The sequence below is a fragment of the Syngnathoides biaculeatus genome, chromosome 2, assembly GCF_019802595.1.
Source record: "Syngnathoides biaculeatus isolate LvHL_M chromosome 2, ASM1980259v1, whole genome shotgun sequence".
Lineage (NCBI taxonomy): Eukaryota > Metazoa > Chordata > Actinopteri > Syngnathiformes > Syngnathidae > Syngnathoides > Syngnathoides biaculeatus.
Genome location: NC_084641.1, coordinates 11,434,309 through 11,450,300, shown reverse-complemented (window position 1 = coordinate 11,450,300; position 15,992 = coordinate 11,434,309). Strand labels below are relative to the sequence as shown.

The window sequence follows — 15,992 nt, the reverse complement described above, 5'->3', positions numbered from 1 at the left end:
CAAAAACATGTCACCTGTGCAAAACAACTTATAAAGTGATGCTGCACAGAGGACTTCAGTCATAAAACTAATAGGAGTATGTTTTAACAAAAAAAACAAAACAAAAAAAACATTAAACAATAATAATGCAATGACTTGTTCCCCCCCCCCCCCCACAAAAAAACAACAACTGGTATTGCGCACAACAGATAACAGATGCAGGGACAGGAATACTTAAGTAGTTTACGAATATTTGTTCAGATAATTTATTGTAACCAAAATATAATTGCAAATGTAGTTTATAAAACAAGTAGAAACTAAATGGTCATGTTTACTGATCATATAATTTTTCAATTCAAGATTAAAGGCATTATTAGGAAAAAAACTTTTAAATGGAATGTTTTTTTTTTAAAATAACACCTAAAACACGGCTGTTTAGTGTAAGAAAAGTTAATACATATGAATAAACATTTTTACTACAGTAAGTTTTTAAACAATTCTAATAATTGCTATTGTGCTCCGACATTAATGATTTTGGGCTCTTAACTCATCTCGCCAGATTTATTTGAGAACAAGGATTATTTTGTCAAATGAATAATCAACACTATTCTTACCATGCCTCTGAAGTGCAGCACTCACTCAAAGATTTGAACCAAAACAAACCGTATTTTTCTTGGAACAAGGCCGACAAGTTTTTTTTTTTTTTTTCCAACACACATCAGTATATGACAAGAACGCTAGCTTCTCAAAATTCCCATCATAGTATTGAAAATTCTTTTGATCTGCTGCACCTTACTAAACCATGACGACTGACAGGTCACAAGATCTGCAGAACACAGCAAAGCGTCTTACCTGGCGGATGCACGACAGTCCACACTCTTGAGGAATCACAGATACGCTCAAATTATCCGGAGACTGGACGAGGTGACCAGGCACCAGAACTTGGCAGAGGATAAGTGCTGTCCTCCACATGTTCAAACAACCGGCATTTGACTTCCAAGTTCTAACACTCGTTAAAGAAATACTGAGTGATGTCAAGGTAACCAAGTGTGATCAGAAGTCCGGTTCAAGTTATTGTTGAATCACTCTTGGCGCCTGAGGACAGTCCTGAGAAGCGCTAGGCTCCGTAAGTCCTCGGAGTTGTGAGTGAGAGTGAGACATGATGCGGGAAGGGGAAAATTGTGCAGCAGTAGGCGTGGTATCTGAGACAAAAAGGACGGACGGGTTAGGTGTGGTCTCATGTGATTGATCCTATGAGCGTGTTATAACAAATCAACAGCTCACTAAAACCATCATTACAGGCAATAAGGAGCCAAGTGTTATTAAGGGTTCAATTTATTCAACAATATTTACATTCACATGAGCACGCTTATACAGGAGACAATGAATGTTTGAGGTACGTAATTAAACCTCATGATTAAAGTGAGAGAGGCCAATTGTGGAAGGGCGCAGGAGAGATATAATACAGGAAAGGTTCTCAGCAGCTTCACCGGATCTAAAAAAAAAAAAAAAAAAAAAAACACACAGAGAAAGAGGCATCATATTGTTAGGGCCAACCAAACTTGCCAATTTGCAGCAGTCAGATATGTAGCTAGACCGGTGTTGCCTTGAAGGCTTCAGGTCCTTGAGTGTGCCCTTAACACAAGAAAATCAGATGGGAGTGCCACATTTTTACTCCATGACCAAAGGCTGGGACCAGCATTGAAAACACTGGCAGCATACAATGCGCTGACACAGCAAAAATCCCCAAATGGGTTGAAATCAAAACTCACTGACTAAATTTTGACACCAGGAAGTCGAGGAAAATCGAGATTGCTGTTTTCTAATTACCGTGAATGCCATTGCATGTATACGATTCAAAATTTAAACACAAATTTGCCAAGAATTTGACATCCGGGGGAATCCTCATATTGCCTAAAACATGATTTTATAAAACCTGTTTGTTGAGGCACTAACATTGCATCATCAGAAAAAGCAAGCTATTTTAAACATACTGGTCTAAAATTTGCAAAAATAATACAGGTGGGGATTGACCAAAACTATAGATTGATCATTTAGACATCTCAAGAGATGGAAATTTGAAGTCTGGCTTCATGGGCTAAAGTGCGCCAGAATCTTTCACGGTAAACTTACTTTGAACTAGTGGAAACATTTGAATGCACATTCTGTCGAGACTTTTTGCACAACTTGCTGTTCCCTCACAAAGAGCTGAGAGCCAAAATTCACAACCAGTTTAAACGATGACGCTCCACTTCTGTGCCTTTCTGTGACTTCTCCAGTCTCTCTGTTGCAAAGTGCCGACGACACTCAGTGACACTCAAAGCACTGTGCCCCCTTCCCTTGGTGAACATCCTGTTTGAAGCTTCAGAATGGCAAGATGACTTTGTAAGGCATTATCTTTGTCTCATGTCAAATGAAAAGCATGTTGAAATCTATTAGCGGTATTGTTATTTCTTATTATTATAAACGCCTGATATGAAATTGCCATCCAGCTCCTTGTTAGAGAACAAGTAGTACAAAAAGTACTGAAACAGTGAACAGTTGGAATTGTGCATCTTAAGGTTCAGAAAAGGTCACACCAGGTTAACACGTAAAGGTCCTTGTGTATTTTGAGATCATTCTGAAAGTTCACCAGAGAGCCGAATAGCCATGAGTTTTTGTCAGAAGAGTATGCAGTATGTCATCATTTATCACGTTTACTTAGGACAATTAAAATGCTTGACAATTCAGATCTGTCTATCGCCTTGCAATAGAACTTGCGAATAATTTTTTATCATTTAAAAATATAATACCTGGTTGAATTTTTTTTTTAACATTTATAAAAGTTTGGAATGTGACATGTAACCAAAAACATTGCCTGCGCAGTTTAGAGAAGTGTACTGATGTGATCTTATTTGTGCAATGGCATTTTTTTCCCCTATATTACTGCAGACCTTTATAGCTATTCAGAATGTATATAGGAGACTTGTGAATGGACATGGCGTTATTTTCCATGTAGTAGAATAGGAGGGGTTCCTGGCAAAGAGTGAGGTTTGTGACTTTGCCAGCTAACTTGCCAAAGTCAAACATACAGTAACGCCGAACAATCTGTGGAGGAAAACAAATCTCACAGTGTACTTGTCCCATTTCTTCTCAGGGTCGTACGGCTCCCAGCGACTGGCGGGGAAGATGTGCTTGTTCTTCTCGTACCAGCTCCTCAGCACTACTTTACCTGCGTGAGACTTTGGGATGCAGAGAGCACAACTCTATGTACTGGATGTTGATTTTGGAAATACCTTTTAATACTAACCAGCTGTGCGCTCCTCTTCAAATGAACTTATTGCAACTAAAACTATTAACTATCGCTATAGAGTCCTTCCAGTAAAGAACCCCATATCTTTAATTAGATCTACATTTTACTACATATGTACATACATACAACTGTTACCTCAATCCTCTTTGCTCCTGACTACAGCTAACCCAAAATGACCTCAGAACAGATCAAGAACTTGATTGAAGCGGTTTTGTGTATTGAGCTCAAAGTGAAACAATGATAACATATACCTTAAGTGCTGCCCTTACCTCATCTTTTTCTACAGTGGCATCATTGACTAGACGGATATCATCGTGGACGTCAAAGCTGAAGAGAGGACCTATTCAGGTAAAAAACAAACAAGTCCTCCTCAGTAAGGGCATACCACAGTTGTTACTATGTTTATATTTACTCAACACCTGAAACAACCCACACACAACAAAACGACATGAAGTAAACAATCATTTTTTTTCCCCAGTACTTGCACTTCCATGATGGTTCACTCAAACCATGAAGAAAATCGATCATTAACTTACCAGATTTGCCCCTGGCTTTGGTCACGATGAAGTCGTAGAAGCTGTGGTGCTGAATGGGACAAAAAGGGAGGACATCATAATTCACAAACATTACATTTGTGAGCTTTTTATAAAGGTACTTATTTTGTAAACGAATGAAGGCAACACTTCACTATGGCACTTACATGTGGGATTATGAGATCTTCTTTGATATACATCAGCTGCTCAACCCCAGCAGACCTGTAAAGAAAATTCTTTCATTTTAGAACCACCTGACATGATTAAAAACAAATCTTCACAATTAAAAAAAAAAAAAAAAACACCGGTCCATCAAGAACACTCATGCTTCTGATTTGCTGAAGGCAATTATAATCATGTGATGTTGCCTCATCGGCTCCTAATTATAATCTAGTTATAAAGAGCCTAAAATAAGTCAAAGGACATTACTTAACTGGGTGAATGTCATTCCGACAAGTACTTACCAGGTAAAATATTTCAAGAGCTGGCAATTGGCACAACAAGGCGCTGCAGCTGCTTCCTAACAGATTCAGATAAATTATCTAACTAAAAGTAGTATGCCTACAAAAATCCATCCATCCATCCACCCATCCATCCATCCATCCATCCATCCATTTCCTGAGCCGCTTAGCCTCGTGAGAGTCACAGGAGTGCTGGAGCCGATCCCAGCTTTCATCGGGCAGGAGGCGCGGTACACCCTGAACTGGTTGCCAGCCAATTGCAGGGCACATGGAGACACTCACAATCACAATTTAAAGTCTCCAATAAATGCACATTTTTTTTTGGGATATGGGAGGAAAGTGGAGTGTCTGTTGAAAACCCACCCAGACACGGGGAGAACATGCAAACTCCGCACAGGCGGGGGCCAACAAATATCATTCACACTAAAAATTCTCAAAACTAATTCCAAACAGGAAAAGCTCTGACCTGAGCTCACTGAAGTCCTTCCTTAGGACTTCCAGGGCCCTCTGCAGAAAGTTCTGGATCGTGTTGCCCTTCTTCATCTTGAGGAGAAAGACACATAAACAGAATATGAAAGCTGCGAAGAAAGGAAAGTTGGCGTTTTCAACGCGGGCCACGCTTCACCTTGACAGTCTTCCGATGGCCAGATCCGTCCCAATAGCTGAACGTAATCTCGATCTCCTCGCCTGAAGGTTAAAAAAGGTTAAAACTATGAGATTTAGTCTAAACATGAATAAGTGGTAAAAACATTTTTATAACAAAGTGTAGAGTGTTTGGTGCAATTTGACGCTTACTCTTGATCTTCTCTTGTTTGAGCTCCCACTCTTGCCTCAGCTCTTCTCGGAGACGATTCTCCTCCTCCTGAACACCATCAATCATAAAAAAAAAAAAAAAAATAGAACCTTGTGAAGTTATGGGCTTATAACATCCATCCATTGATAGTTTTTCTACAGTGCTTGTCCTGATTAGGGCCACAGGTGAGCTGGAGCCTATCTCAGACGAATTTGGGTGACAGGCGAGATGCACCGTGGAATGTTCGCCAGTAAATTGCAGGCCTCACACTGACAAACAATCACACACCCTCATATTCACACCTCTGCGCAATTTACTATCTTTAATGAACCTAAAATGTATTAATTGAATGTAAGAAGAGGCTGTGATACCTGGGAATAAAAAAACACATACTGCACTCTCATTTTCTCAGCAGGTGGACTGTCCTGTGGTCATGACACATCTATAGTGGCATCACATTATAATGGCTTCTAAAGAGAAAAAAGGGAGGTGCCTCAGATGAGGTGATTTGTTGATGCAACTGATTACTTCCTTGTAATGGAGCGGAGGCCACTCGTTAAGGAAATATTTTCCTCTCAGGTGGAACAAGAAAGCTTTGCACGTGAACTGCCACTGCAAAGGAATTGGAACTGTACAACCACACCTCTCGGTCTCGATCAGGGAGGAAACTTGTGTCCACGTCGGGATTTTTTCCAAGCTTCTTCTTCTTTACTGGGACATCTATAAGAGAAGAGGTGTCTTTATACAGAGACAAGAAAGAGTTCTGTATGACACGGTGAAAGAAATTAAGCACCCATTTTGTTTTTTTTCCTCGGAATGCAGCTATCACATATTTTTAGAATGGAGTATGGAACCGATTAACCAATCAATTAATGTAATTTAAAAAATGCTTACGCATTATCAAACAACAATCACAAATTATTCAGAATGGAAATGACGAGTCTTTTTAAATGACAGTAGAGATAAATTTTAATTTTGAAAAATACTTATCCCAACTCAAACGCTTGGCTCCAAAACAAATTTTTGCCCAAGCTAAAAGAGACGGGATAAGTGTGAGTGTGTTTGCACGTACCCGTTTGTGTTTCCACATCTTCCACATTTTTTACATACTGACATTGTACTTGGGATGCTACAAAAACAACAGAGTGGACCCCCGGGTTTTCACAGGTGATAGGGGCCGGGCCCAAACCCAAGTGATAATAAAGAAAAGCCCTGAATAATTTATGCTCATACACTTATCATGGGGGATAGGTTTTGCCTGCCAAAAATCTGTTTCTCGGTGAATACTTGAATGACAAGTTGCCAATATGCAGTTATGCATGGGAGATTTTAACTAGTGGCGACAAGCTATATTAAATAACCTGACATCCACATTCAGGTTACCTTTTGGCTCCGATTGTAGACGTGGTGCTGTGGAACACCAGTTCTGCATTGCAGTAGACACATTACATTTTCGGTTCTTAAAAAAGTGCCTTTCTGACGCTGATACCTCGGAAAGACAGAGTGTACATACAAGTGTGTGTTTACATGAGAATCACGATATCGTCTTGGCGACCCCAAACTTTTTAACGGATGTGTACCTAATGATATGGCCAGCAAGCATTCAGATAGCTTTCATGGCTGTAGATACAGCTCAAATTCATAGAATTTGAACACGCTGGTAACGTAAGAGGAAGACAAAATGGCAAACAAACCGCAACAATCCTTAAATTAGAACTCACAATCCTGCTCTTCTTCTTCCTCTTCCTTTTCATCCTCCTCCTGATCATCTTCTCCATCGTCTTCTTCACCGTCCTCCTCAGGGTTGAATGATAAACTGGCAATTTTCCTTTTCTGTTCTTCTTTCCTCTTCTTCTCCTTCTGCTTCTCGAGCTTGCTGCAAAGAGGTGAAGAGAACATGATGAATAATTGGACACAGTGTGGAAAATAGACATTGGATGGCTGAATCATGAAAATGTAACAGGATTCTTAACTCACAGCTGGAGCTCCTTGGATTGCTCCTTCTTTGCCAGCTGCTTCTCTCGCTCCTTCACAAGTGCCTCCTGCTTGGCTTTCATATCATTCAGTGTCACCAGTCCTAAAACAGACGAAAGAGATGAAGAAACAGGTCAACTAACACAACACTGCATATTTTCATCTTTATCCACCACTATTGCTAAAATGAATTTCCATGTACAAGTATTGGCAAGGCAACGTGTGTAAATATGGATTGTCGTACCAACTGTGCTAGACTTTAACTCTGCCTCCACAGCGTCATAGTGAGCCGAGAACTTCTTGTCGATGTTGGACTTGACCATATTGTCCTGCAAGAAGGAACGACAAACATGGTTGTGGATATGCATTATGCATCTAAATTAAAGCTGCTTCATGAAGCCCATAAAATGCATTTCAGTCAACTTTAATCATTACTAATGAGATGAAAGGTGACAAACCTCTGCGATTCTCTGTTTCAGTTGTTCAAGTTGTTCTCTCTCCTTTTCTCGTTTTTTCATCAGCTGCATGGCTCTCCCAGCTTCGCTGGCAGCGCCTTTGTATTGAGCCATGTTGCGATATTCTTTCCGAAATGTTACTCCAACAAACGTCAGGAATGCAAATGGCAGAATAAAAAGACAAACGAGGGTATAAAAACGCAGGTTTTCCTCGAAATGTTCGCCTCGACTTTCTCACAGACCACAACAAGAAAAATGGCGAGGACGAGATGCATGCTGGGTACCCAAGATGTTGCCTTCACGTACAGCGTCAACGCTGGTAATTACACCACGCGATACAAGTACAATACAGTGCACTGAACTTGAAGATTTTGGCAGAACATCTGTTCGTTTTTTGTACATCTTATCCTCATTACGGTTGCGGGAGTGCCAAAGCTCGTCCCTGCCATCTTCAGGCGAGAGGCGCTGTGACACCTGTTCTGGACGCCAGCCAATCGCAGGGCACGTAAACAAACATCTGCGGGGAATTTAGAGTACATATTTAATTACAAAAGTTGCAGACTCAAAAATCTCTACTGTAAATAAAAGTGAACTAACAAACATTTATTCGGACTGATCAATCGTCAGCATGAGGCAGCAAAACAAGATGATTTTGATCACGTTATCCCTAGATATATCATTGATGGAAAAAAAACGCACTATTTATTGAATTATTCGCTAAAGATAAAAGATAACGTTTATCAGTTTAAATACTAAATACAGTATCTTGTCTTTGTAGCCTATTCAATGAAATATAGGTTGAACATGATTTGCAAATCATTATATTTTGTTTCTCATTTATGTTTAACACCGTCTCAATTTCAATAGAATTGGGTTTACAACTAAAACAATTCCTTGTTTAAATTTGAACTTTATGTCTAATAGAGACATTGCAAGAACATATAGTAACAAAAGGCCCCAATACATACATAAGTGGTCCGTATGACAGTTTGGGCAGGTGGGGGCGTGGCCTGGATGGTGGGGAGGTGATCTGGACATGCACTGGGTCAGGATGTTGCGGTTTTGGGTGCTCGGAGTGTTTATTGGCGCTCCTGCCGCATCATCTTCTTCGCTGTCATCGAAGGGCCACTCTGCCATACAGTTGTCGCTCATTCTCGCTGCAAGGGAAAGGACATCAAATCACATTTGAAACATCATTGGATGCCATCGAGTTGCCTGTGTGGTGTTTACATAATTCAGTTCCCGCCGTTCCCGCCGTTATGGAGTAGTGTTTTGATGTCGTACAATAAAGCAAGTTCTGTTCCTGTGTCCGACACTCCGTCTCCGACTCCTTTTCTCCGGCGCTCCACCAGCATGCACCCCAACGCCCTCCCTGGGGACGCGGTTTGTAAGTGCAACCACCGCCTCTTCTCAAGCCACTCAAAACGAAGTCTGTAAATCGACGACTCTCATTTCAAAATGATGCTTCAAATTCCGTCTTTTGGCAGGCAACTGATCCCAATGACAGAAACGAGGATGGGATACTCCGATTAGTTCAATACTCCCTCAAAGTAATCAGGAAAGTCACCCATTGACAGACACTCGTTAAAGATGACCACAACAATGTGCATTCGTCTAATTTATACCCATGCAATATAAATGAATGTATTGTGGAGCGTATCCAGCAGCGTCAATATCTGATATGATGCCCAACATACCTTAATCCTGTATTAGTAATGAGAGCACTAATCCAAAATGCCACAGGCAAGATTTCATACATGGAAGGAGACCTTTACCGTAAAGACACAGTAGCTAAAGTGCTATTGTGGTGTGTTGGCCATTTTTCCTGACGTGGGTGTGCACTGGCTGTTTGTAGGAAGATCTTATTTGAGGAGGATGGGAGGATGAGTGCATAAAATTGCAGCAGAATTGGGGTTTGGCGTTTGAGAATGAGATGGGATGGGTGCTCATCAGGAAATAAGAGAGCCATTAGCATGATAATCATTTCAAAAATACAATATGGAGGTGGCGTTCAGAAGTGAGGTACTGACCGGTGGTGACTGTGAATTTCGTTATGTTTCTCTTGGGTGCAATGCTTGCAGCAAGCGATTTTTGATATGATTTTTAGGGTTTTTTTTCCCTTTTTTTGTGTGGAGAGTTCAGCTTCTTAATGCTGCTGCCATTTCATTCAGGGCCTTCAGAATTAGTTGTGCAACTTTGAAATGGGTTCTCGATCTGACCCTGCTGAACCCCCCAATAATTGACCATGGCAAAAACAAGGTAGACGTTATCAAGTCAAAAAATAAAGAAACTGAATTAATTAATCAATTCAGCCCGCCTAGTTTTGAATGTTTGTCGGGCATCCGTTTTATGAAAAACTATTCATCAGGTTTAGATGCACCCCCAGAATACAGTCGTATTGTACAGGCATCTTTATTAAATACTGTAAAAACACCTTAAAAGTCATCTCTCCATCTTTTATTGTCACCATAGACTCTTTCCACACACAAATACGGTACGTTAATTTTACACCTTCAATCAAAGTGGTTTTGAATCAAAAGTGCTTCAATTTTGTAAAACAAGGAAACTATTACATCTATGTTTCTACTAAAACGTAACAGAAGAGACGTGATACATGTCAAACCATCTCAAGTGTTTGGAATCAAAGTAGGCAACATCATACACCTCTTGATCTTTTGTGAATAAATTTATCAGCGCGTGTGAGTGTCGTTAAGAGTGAGATTCTCAAACTTTGTTGTCATATTCACAGTTAAAGCCAGAAGAAGTCACATGAGTTCTCCCCTGACGTAAGGGCAGTTTTGGCTCATGCACAACTTGAAAGAAGCCACGAAAAGCCACTTTAAACTCTTTCAAAGGCAAACCTGAGTCAGCCCAACTCTGCAAAGCCCTGAGTTTTGCCTTGTCGGCCATGTATCACATATGAAAAGGGAATGTTTTTTTTTTTCCACCCCAACATGAGTTTGAACAAATTACTGCATGCTATTTCATGAATTGACACAACTGTAAACAGCAATGTCAATGCAACACATCTTTTCAGGTCACATACTGCAAAAAGACTTGAAATGAAAAGAAAAGCAAAGAGGTCAAAACAACACAAAGGCTTGACAGTTTTCCTTTTCCCCTTCTAAACTGGTCAGAATTTGATCTTTCAAAATCTGTCACTAGGAGGCAGCCTTTTGCTGACTTAAAGCATGTCAAACGAGTTGTTATCATATCACAAATACAATAATAACTATGACGGAGTATAAGGGCCTTACTTTGAGGGAGAAAAAAAATCATGCTAAGAGAATAAACTCATAAAATTACAAGGTTAAAGGGGCGAGACGAGAGAGGGAATATTTTGAGAGTATAGATTCATAAATATTATACAAAAACAAACTGAAAGTGTCTCTATGAGAAAAAGTAACATTTTAACAAGATTAAAGTTGGGCTCATTTCATTGTATGAACAAGAGTTTTAAAAAAATTGTATGAATAAAATATTACAAATTAAAGCAAGCTTTTTTAGATTTCTTGTAAAAAAAAAATCCTGATTTTACTCCTGCAATTACTTTTTTTCTGATAACCTTTCAAGCTTGAATTTTGCAAAGAATATCGATATTTTTTAGTGTGGCCCGAATATTCCTTCACACCAGACATAACACATCCCTGATTCTCAAAAAAAAAGGAGACCAAAACCAGTCCTGCACATTTGGGGGTAAAAAAAGAAGACCAAAAACAGTTGAAAAAACACACAAGACATACTGCAATACAGCACCATGTGGCACTATGAGATGGCACAGACTTAAATATATACATAGATACTAAAAATAAATCAAGATTTTCCCAGAATGCATGACAGTATATTCATCCCCAATCTTGAAATCTTGCCTTTCAGTCAGTCATCCATGCATTTTTAGGGAATGTCAGTCCACAGGCCGGAAAAGGGCCCGTCCTCGGATACCAAAGCCCACTTTTTTGGAAGTGGGGGCAGCTTGGGGGATGGCGGAGGAAGAGGAGGAGGTGGAGGCAGATGAAGGGGGCGCGGGGGTGGCTGTGACTGTGAGGGTTGGCGGGTGCATGGGTGGCTGTCGAGACAGGAGCTCCTTGAACACAGAGTTCATCTGGCGACTGATCATCTCCTGAGCATGGGGGTTGAGCAGAATGGGACATACACAAGAAATTGAGCATAAGTACAGCCTAAAGGAGAACTGCACCGGCAGATAAACTGTATGAACAAACATATTGGGGCACCCGGTAATGGAGGTCCACATCTTGCTTTCATTCTTCCGGGAAGGCTTTCTCTGAGATGATGGAACGAGATTTCAGTGTGTCTGTTTTTTTTTTTTTTTTTTTGGGGGTGGGGTGGTCGGGGACTTTCTTTTATCCATTCATCCAAAAGAACAATTTTAATCTAGTTTTAACATCAAGTATTTCACTATCACATTGGAAAAAACTCTTAATAATGAGTCACCATGCATATACACACTCTATAAGTTTCTTTCGGCTTGTCCCTTTAGGGGTCGCCAGAGCCTGACATCTCAGATGAACGCTCATATTTGTTTGACACAGTTTTTACGCCAGATGCCCTTCCTGACGCAACCCATCTTGGGGAGTGGGATACAAACTCACAACCCTTGACTTACCAAACCAATGCTCTAACCTCTGATTTATAGGGCCTCCATATACCTATACAGCTAGTTGATAACATTTTGAAAATCTTTGTATAAATCTCTAAAAAGTAAATCCAAAACATTTAGAGTCTTGTCTTGAGGGACTTCCTATCTTGGGATCTCATGGTTACCATCAGTGATACTCAGTTCTGAACCAAATGAGGTACCCAATAAAAAAATTTCCAACAAGGTCAACACAAATAAGCTTTGAGTTCTACATTTAAAAAAAAATTGCAACTATTTGCCTGCGAAACCAAGTAATCAGGTGAACCGAGCTACCAACCTTGTCGGCCGTCGTCCTGTCTGCCGGAACAAATGCGGGTCTGTCCACAGGTTTGAACCCTGCCTGTCTCACAGTGTCCAGCGTGTGTCTTCGCTCCTGAGACCTGAAACACAAATGCATTTTCTTTCTTTAACTTCTTTAACTCAAGATCTCAATGTTTTCAAACAATCTAATACTTGGTCGTGCTAATTTTCCCCAATGACATTTGTTGCCATTATCCTTGAGCCCTATGACCTCAGGCTATGCTATCATAACAGGGAAAATAATAACTGATGTAAATTCCCGATTCTCTCAGTTAAAACTGTGGGAGAGCGCTGCAGTACTCTGAAAAAACCTGCACAAGCATCTGAAACGCAAACTCCACACAGGACAGGCAGACCGGGGTGAGATTTAAAACTCGAACCTCTGAACTGTGAAGCAGATGTGCTAACCACTAGGCTAAAAGCTTCCCTGTGTTAATTGTTGACATGATTTATAAAATTAGATTGGGGATTATTGCAATTTCATTTTCAGAACACTGCTGCTTCATTTGTGGTATTCTGTGGCAGCACGATCGACTACTTGATGACTTACGGAAAGTGATGCGTGATCTTAATCAATACATTTAAAAAGACTTGTGATCTATGTGTCGATCTTACACTGGCAGCTGCCGTGCGGCCGGGCAGGTTGGAAGCTTTCGACCCGGGCTTCCATCGCTCCCTCTCTGTCGCCCAGGCAACGAAGCACCATCGCTGTTCACCCGCATCCTGTTGAGAAAAAAAAAACAGAGGAAGTTTCAACAACTGGAACAAAATGTGATGCAAAATGTTTCATGTTGAAGTATCATATTGTGGTATTACTTGATCTGTGATTGATTTGTACACTATTATCTCGTTATTCTGTGATTAGTGATTTAGACTTGCAGTCATTCAAACAGGCAGTGTTGTTGCCCCAAAATACAATTCAATTAATCTTATTACTTTTGGTGTATCTTTCCCCTCGGCAAATACTGACACTGTGTTTGCGTGTTTATTTTCCAAGTATTGCAGGATGTGCATGCGTGTGTGAGTGTGTGTGTGTGTTTATACCGAACAGTGTTCTCTGTATGAGGATCATCTGTTGACAGATTTCCCGTGCTACCGCCACCTCCTCCTCCTCCAACACCTCCTCCTCCTTCATCTCTTTTTCCTCTCTCTGACCTGCAGGAGAAAAGAAATGTTACTTTTACAATATGAAGTTTAAGAATGAGATGGGGCTTTACAGGCAATACAAGCGTGATTAATTTAAAAGAAAGCAAGGTATAATGTGGTGGTCTTTGTTCTCAAGGGTGCTCACCCTTCCAGGATGCTGATGTACTTGTGTGGGATCAAACCTTTGACCCCTCCTACTTCACCCCTCCACCAGTCAGAAGAGGCCTTGCTGTGAAGAATAAGAAGCTCTCCCTGCTTGAAGGACAGCTCTGCCGGTGATCTTGCTGCGTAGTCAAACATTGCCACAGCTTCCCAATCTTTACACATACATAATACATGAAAAAAACAAGTCCTCACGATTTGTTATCATATTCTGAATCTAAATTTAAAAAGAGGACTATAAGGGAGATTATGTATATTTATTGTCATATCTGTAATTGTAAAGGAAGAGATGTGTGTGTGTGTGGTGGTGGGGGGGGTATTGTGTGCACGTGTGTGTGTCTCCTCACCGTCCTCACTGGGCAGAGGTTCAGCCTCTCCATCTCCTTCCTCTGTGATTGGTTCACTGGAGACAAACCAAAGTAGAGTTTGTGGAGTTTTCGTTTTCTAGTAATTCACCACACAAGCAGGCATCATTTGTGTAAGGTCTCACTTTTTAATTTCACGCAATTTTAAATGTTTGGGCTCGGTGTGGGTTTCCTCCGGATACTCCAGTTTCCTCCCACATTCAAAAAAGCTGTACTATCGGTTCATGGAAGACAAGATTTGCCTGTAGGTGTGAATTTGAGTGTGACTGGTTGTTTGTTTATATACCAATTCATGATATAACCTGCCTCTTGCCTGAAGTCAGCTGATAAATGCAGAGATGGGGATACTCGAGTCAACTGACTTGACTTGAGTCGAGCTGAGTTGCCAGTTTTATGATTGCGACTTTCTTCCCACAAAGTGGTACTTGAGAATGAACTGCCTTGACTTTAGGCTTGGCAACCAAGAGACTTGAATTAACTACATATAGCAGACACACTTCTGCCACACCAAGTGACAGTGACTTCCCTCCTGCAGCTTGATAAACTGCACTCTTCCAAGTGGCCCTGATGTGAGACAGCAACTAGAGGAGTCTATTATCAGGTCCCCTTGAAATCTTGGTTTAGTGTACTCAAAGAGTCCTGTCTTTGTTTAAAATGACAGAAGGTCAAAAGGTGGGCTCCTCTTTCCGGGAGACCAAGCTGCGACAAGACGACAACCGCTAACGTTTGGAGGAACTGCAAAGCCCAAGTGGAAACACACATTTGATGTTTAAACAAAGAAAAATGTTTTTTGATATTTTATGAATGCTGCTGAATTATTCCAAATGTATGCCTTGATGTCTGTGTAGGTTTGTCAAATTCACAACTGCAGCTATGAGAGTTTGAGAAGTGCAAGTCAAACTCCAAATTTGACTTTTAGCCCGAGTTTGACCCCAAGCAGTATTAAATATGATTTGAACATTAAGCTGTTGATTTGGCAAGACTAAAGTCTAAACAGTCATTTCATTTTATATTCATGCTTAATCTATCAGTAAAAAGAGTACAAAGTTGGGGGTATTTTACATTAATCTATGATTTTAAACCACAGTGGCGCAACTGGTTAGAGCGTTGGCCTCACAGCTCTGAGGACCTGGGTTTAAATCAGGGCCTTGCCTGTGTGGAGTTTGGATGTTCTCCTTGTGCCTCTGTGGGTTTTCTGCGAGCACTCTGGTTTCCTCCCGCATCCCCCCAAACATGCATTAATTTGGGATTCTAATTTCCCTGTAGGTGTGATTGTGAGTGCGACTGTTGTCTGTCTGCATGTGTTCTGCAATTGGCTGGCAACCAGTTCAGGGTGTACCTCGCCTCTTACCCGTTGATAGCTGGGTTAGGCTCCAGCACTCCCACGACCCTTGTGAGGATAAGCGGCTCAGGAAATGAATGAATGATTCTGATATTAAATCCATTTTATGGGTCAAAATTATCGACGAGATTCAAGATGACGTGTGTGGTCTTCTGTAGGTTACTCCATCCCACTTGCACAAGCCCCTTGGGTATTTCACTCTTGACTCCCACCTTTTCTGCTCTCTTGTTTTTTTCTCTCTTCGTGTCCTGGCTGGCAAATCTCACCAGCTGTCCTAGGTCACGCTTCCTCCCTGTCCTTTCTTTGTTTGGGCCCAAATCTCGGTAACTGGGGGCCTTGAGGATGGAGATCCAGCTCTCCAGCCTCAGGGTATCGGCGCTTTTAAGCCTCCAGAACATTTGCTGCTGAGCAACAAGATAGGCTCCCAGCTAAACATGAGTTTTCTGAAAGTGCTGACGGATCTTGGACCCAAGGTGGGGAAAGAAAAGGTGTTATGCGCAGCAATTTTTTGTCTTCCGCCTCTTTGGTTTCTG

The 15,992-nt window shown here is 41.0% G+C and overlaps 2 protein-coding genes across 3 annotated transcripts in view; both read right to left on the bottom strand.

Annotated features, from left to right (window-relative positions):
- Nucleotides 1-1,288: 1,288 nt before the first annotated feature.
- Nucleotides 1,289-7,900, bottom strand: fam50a (family with sequence similarity 50 member A). Its single transcript, XM_061833411.1, has 13 exons — nucleotides 7,491-7,900; nucleotides 7,277-7,361; nucleotides 7,036-7,135; nucleotides 6,780-6,934; nucleotides 5,702-5,778; nucleotides 5,061-5,127; nucleotides 4,891-4,952; nucleotides 4,732-4,808; nucleotides 3,972-4,026; nucleotides 3,808-3,856; nucleotides 3,541-3,611; nucleotides 3,090-3,200; nucleotides 1,289-1,474 (listed from the first exon to the last, which is right to left on the bottom strand). Exons 1-13 carry the CDS (start codon nucleotides 7,599-7,601, stop codon nucleotides 1,466-1,468), a joined length of 1,029 nt encoding a protein of 342 aa, XP_061689395.1. The 5' UTR covers nucleotides 7,602-7,900; the 3' UTR covers nucleotides 1,289-1,465.
- Nucleotides 7,901-9,940: 2,040 nt separating this feature from the next.
- The window catches only part of LOC133507863 (SLIT-ROBO Rho GTPase-activating protein 3-like), a 38,264-nt gene continuing 32,212 nt past the window's right edge, over nucleotides 9,941-15,992 (bottom strand). For both annotated transcript variants that reach the window (XM_061833398.1, XM_061833390.1), the window contains exons 19-24: nucleotides 14,100-14,155; nucleotides 13,736-13,907; nucleotides 13,489-13,599; nucleotides 13,060-13,167; nucleotides 12,422-12,524; nucleotides 9,941-11,607 (exon numbers count right to left, since the gene is read on the bottom strand). In XM_061833398.1, coding sequence (XP_061689382.1) covers nucleotides 11,392-11,607; nucleotides 12,422-12,524; nucleotides 13,060-13,167; nucleotides 13,489-13,599; nucleotides 13,736-13,907; nucleotides 14,100-14,155 — 766 coding nt within the window. In that variant the 3' untranslated portion in view covers nucleotides 9,941-11,391. The remainder of the gene's footprint in view (nucleotides 11,608-12,421; nucleotides 12,525-13,059; nucleotides 13,168-13,488; nucleotides 13,600-13,735; nucleotides 13,908-14,099; nucleotides 14,156-15,992) is intronic.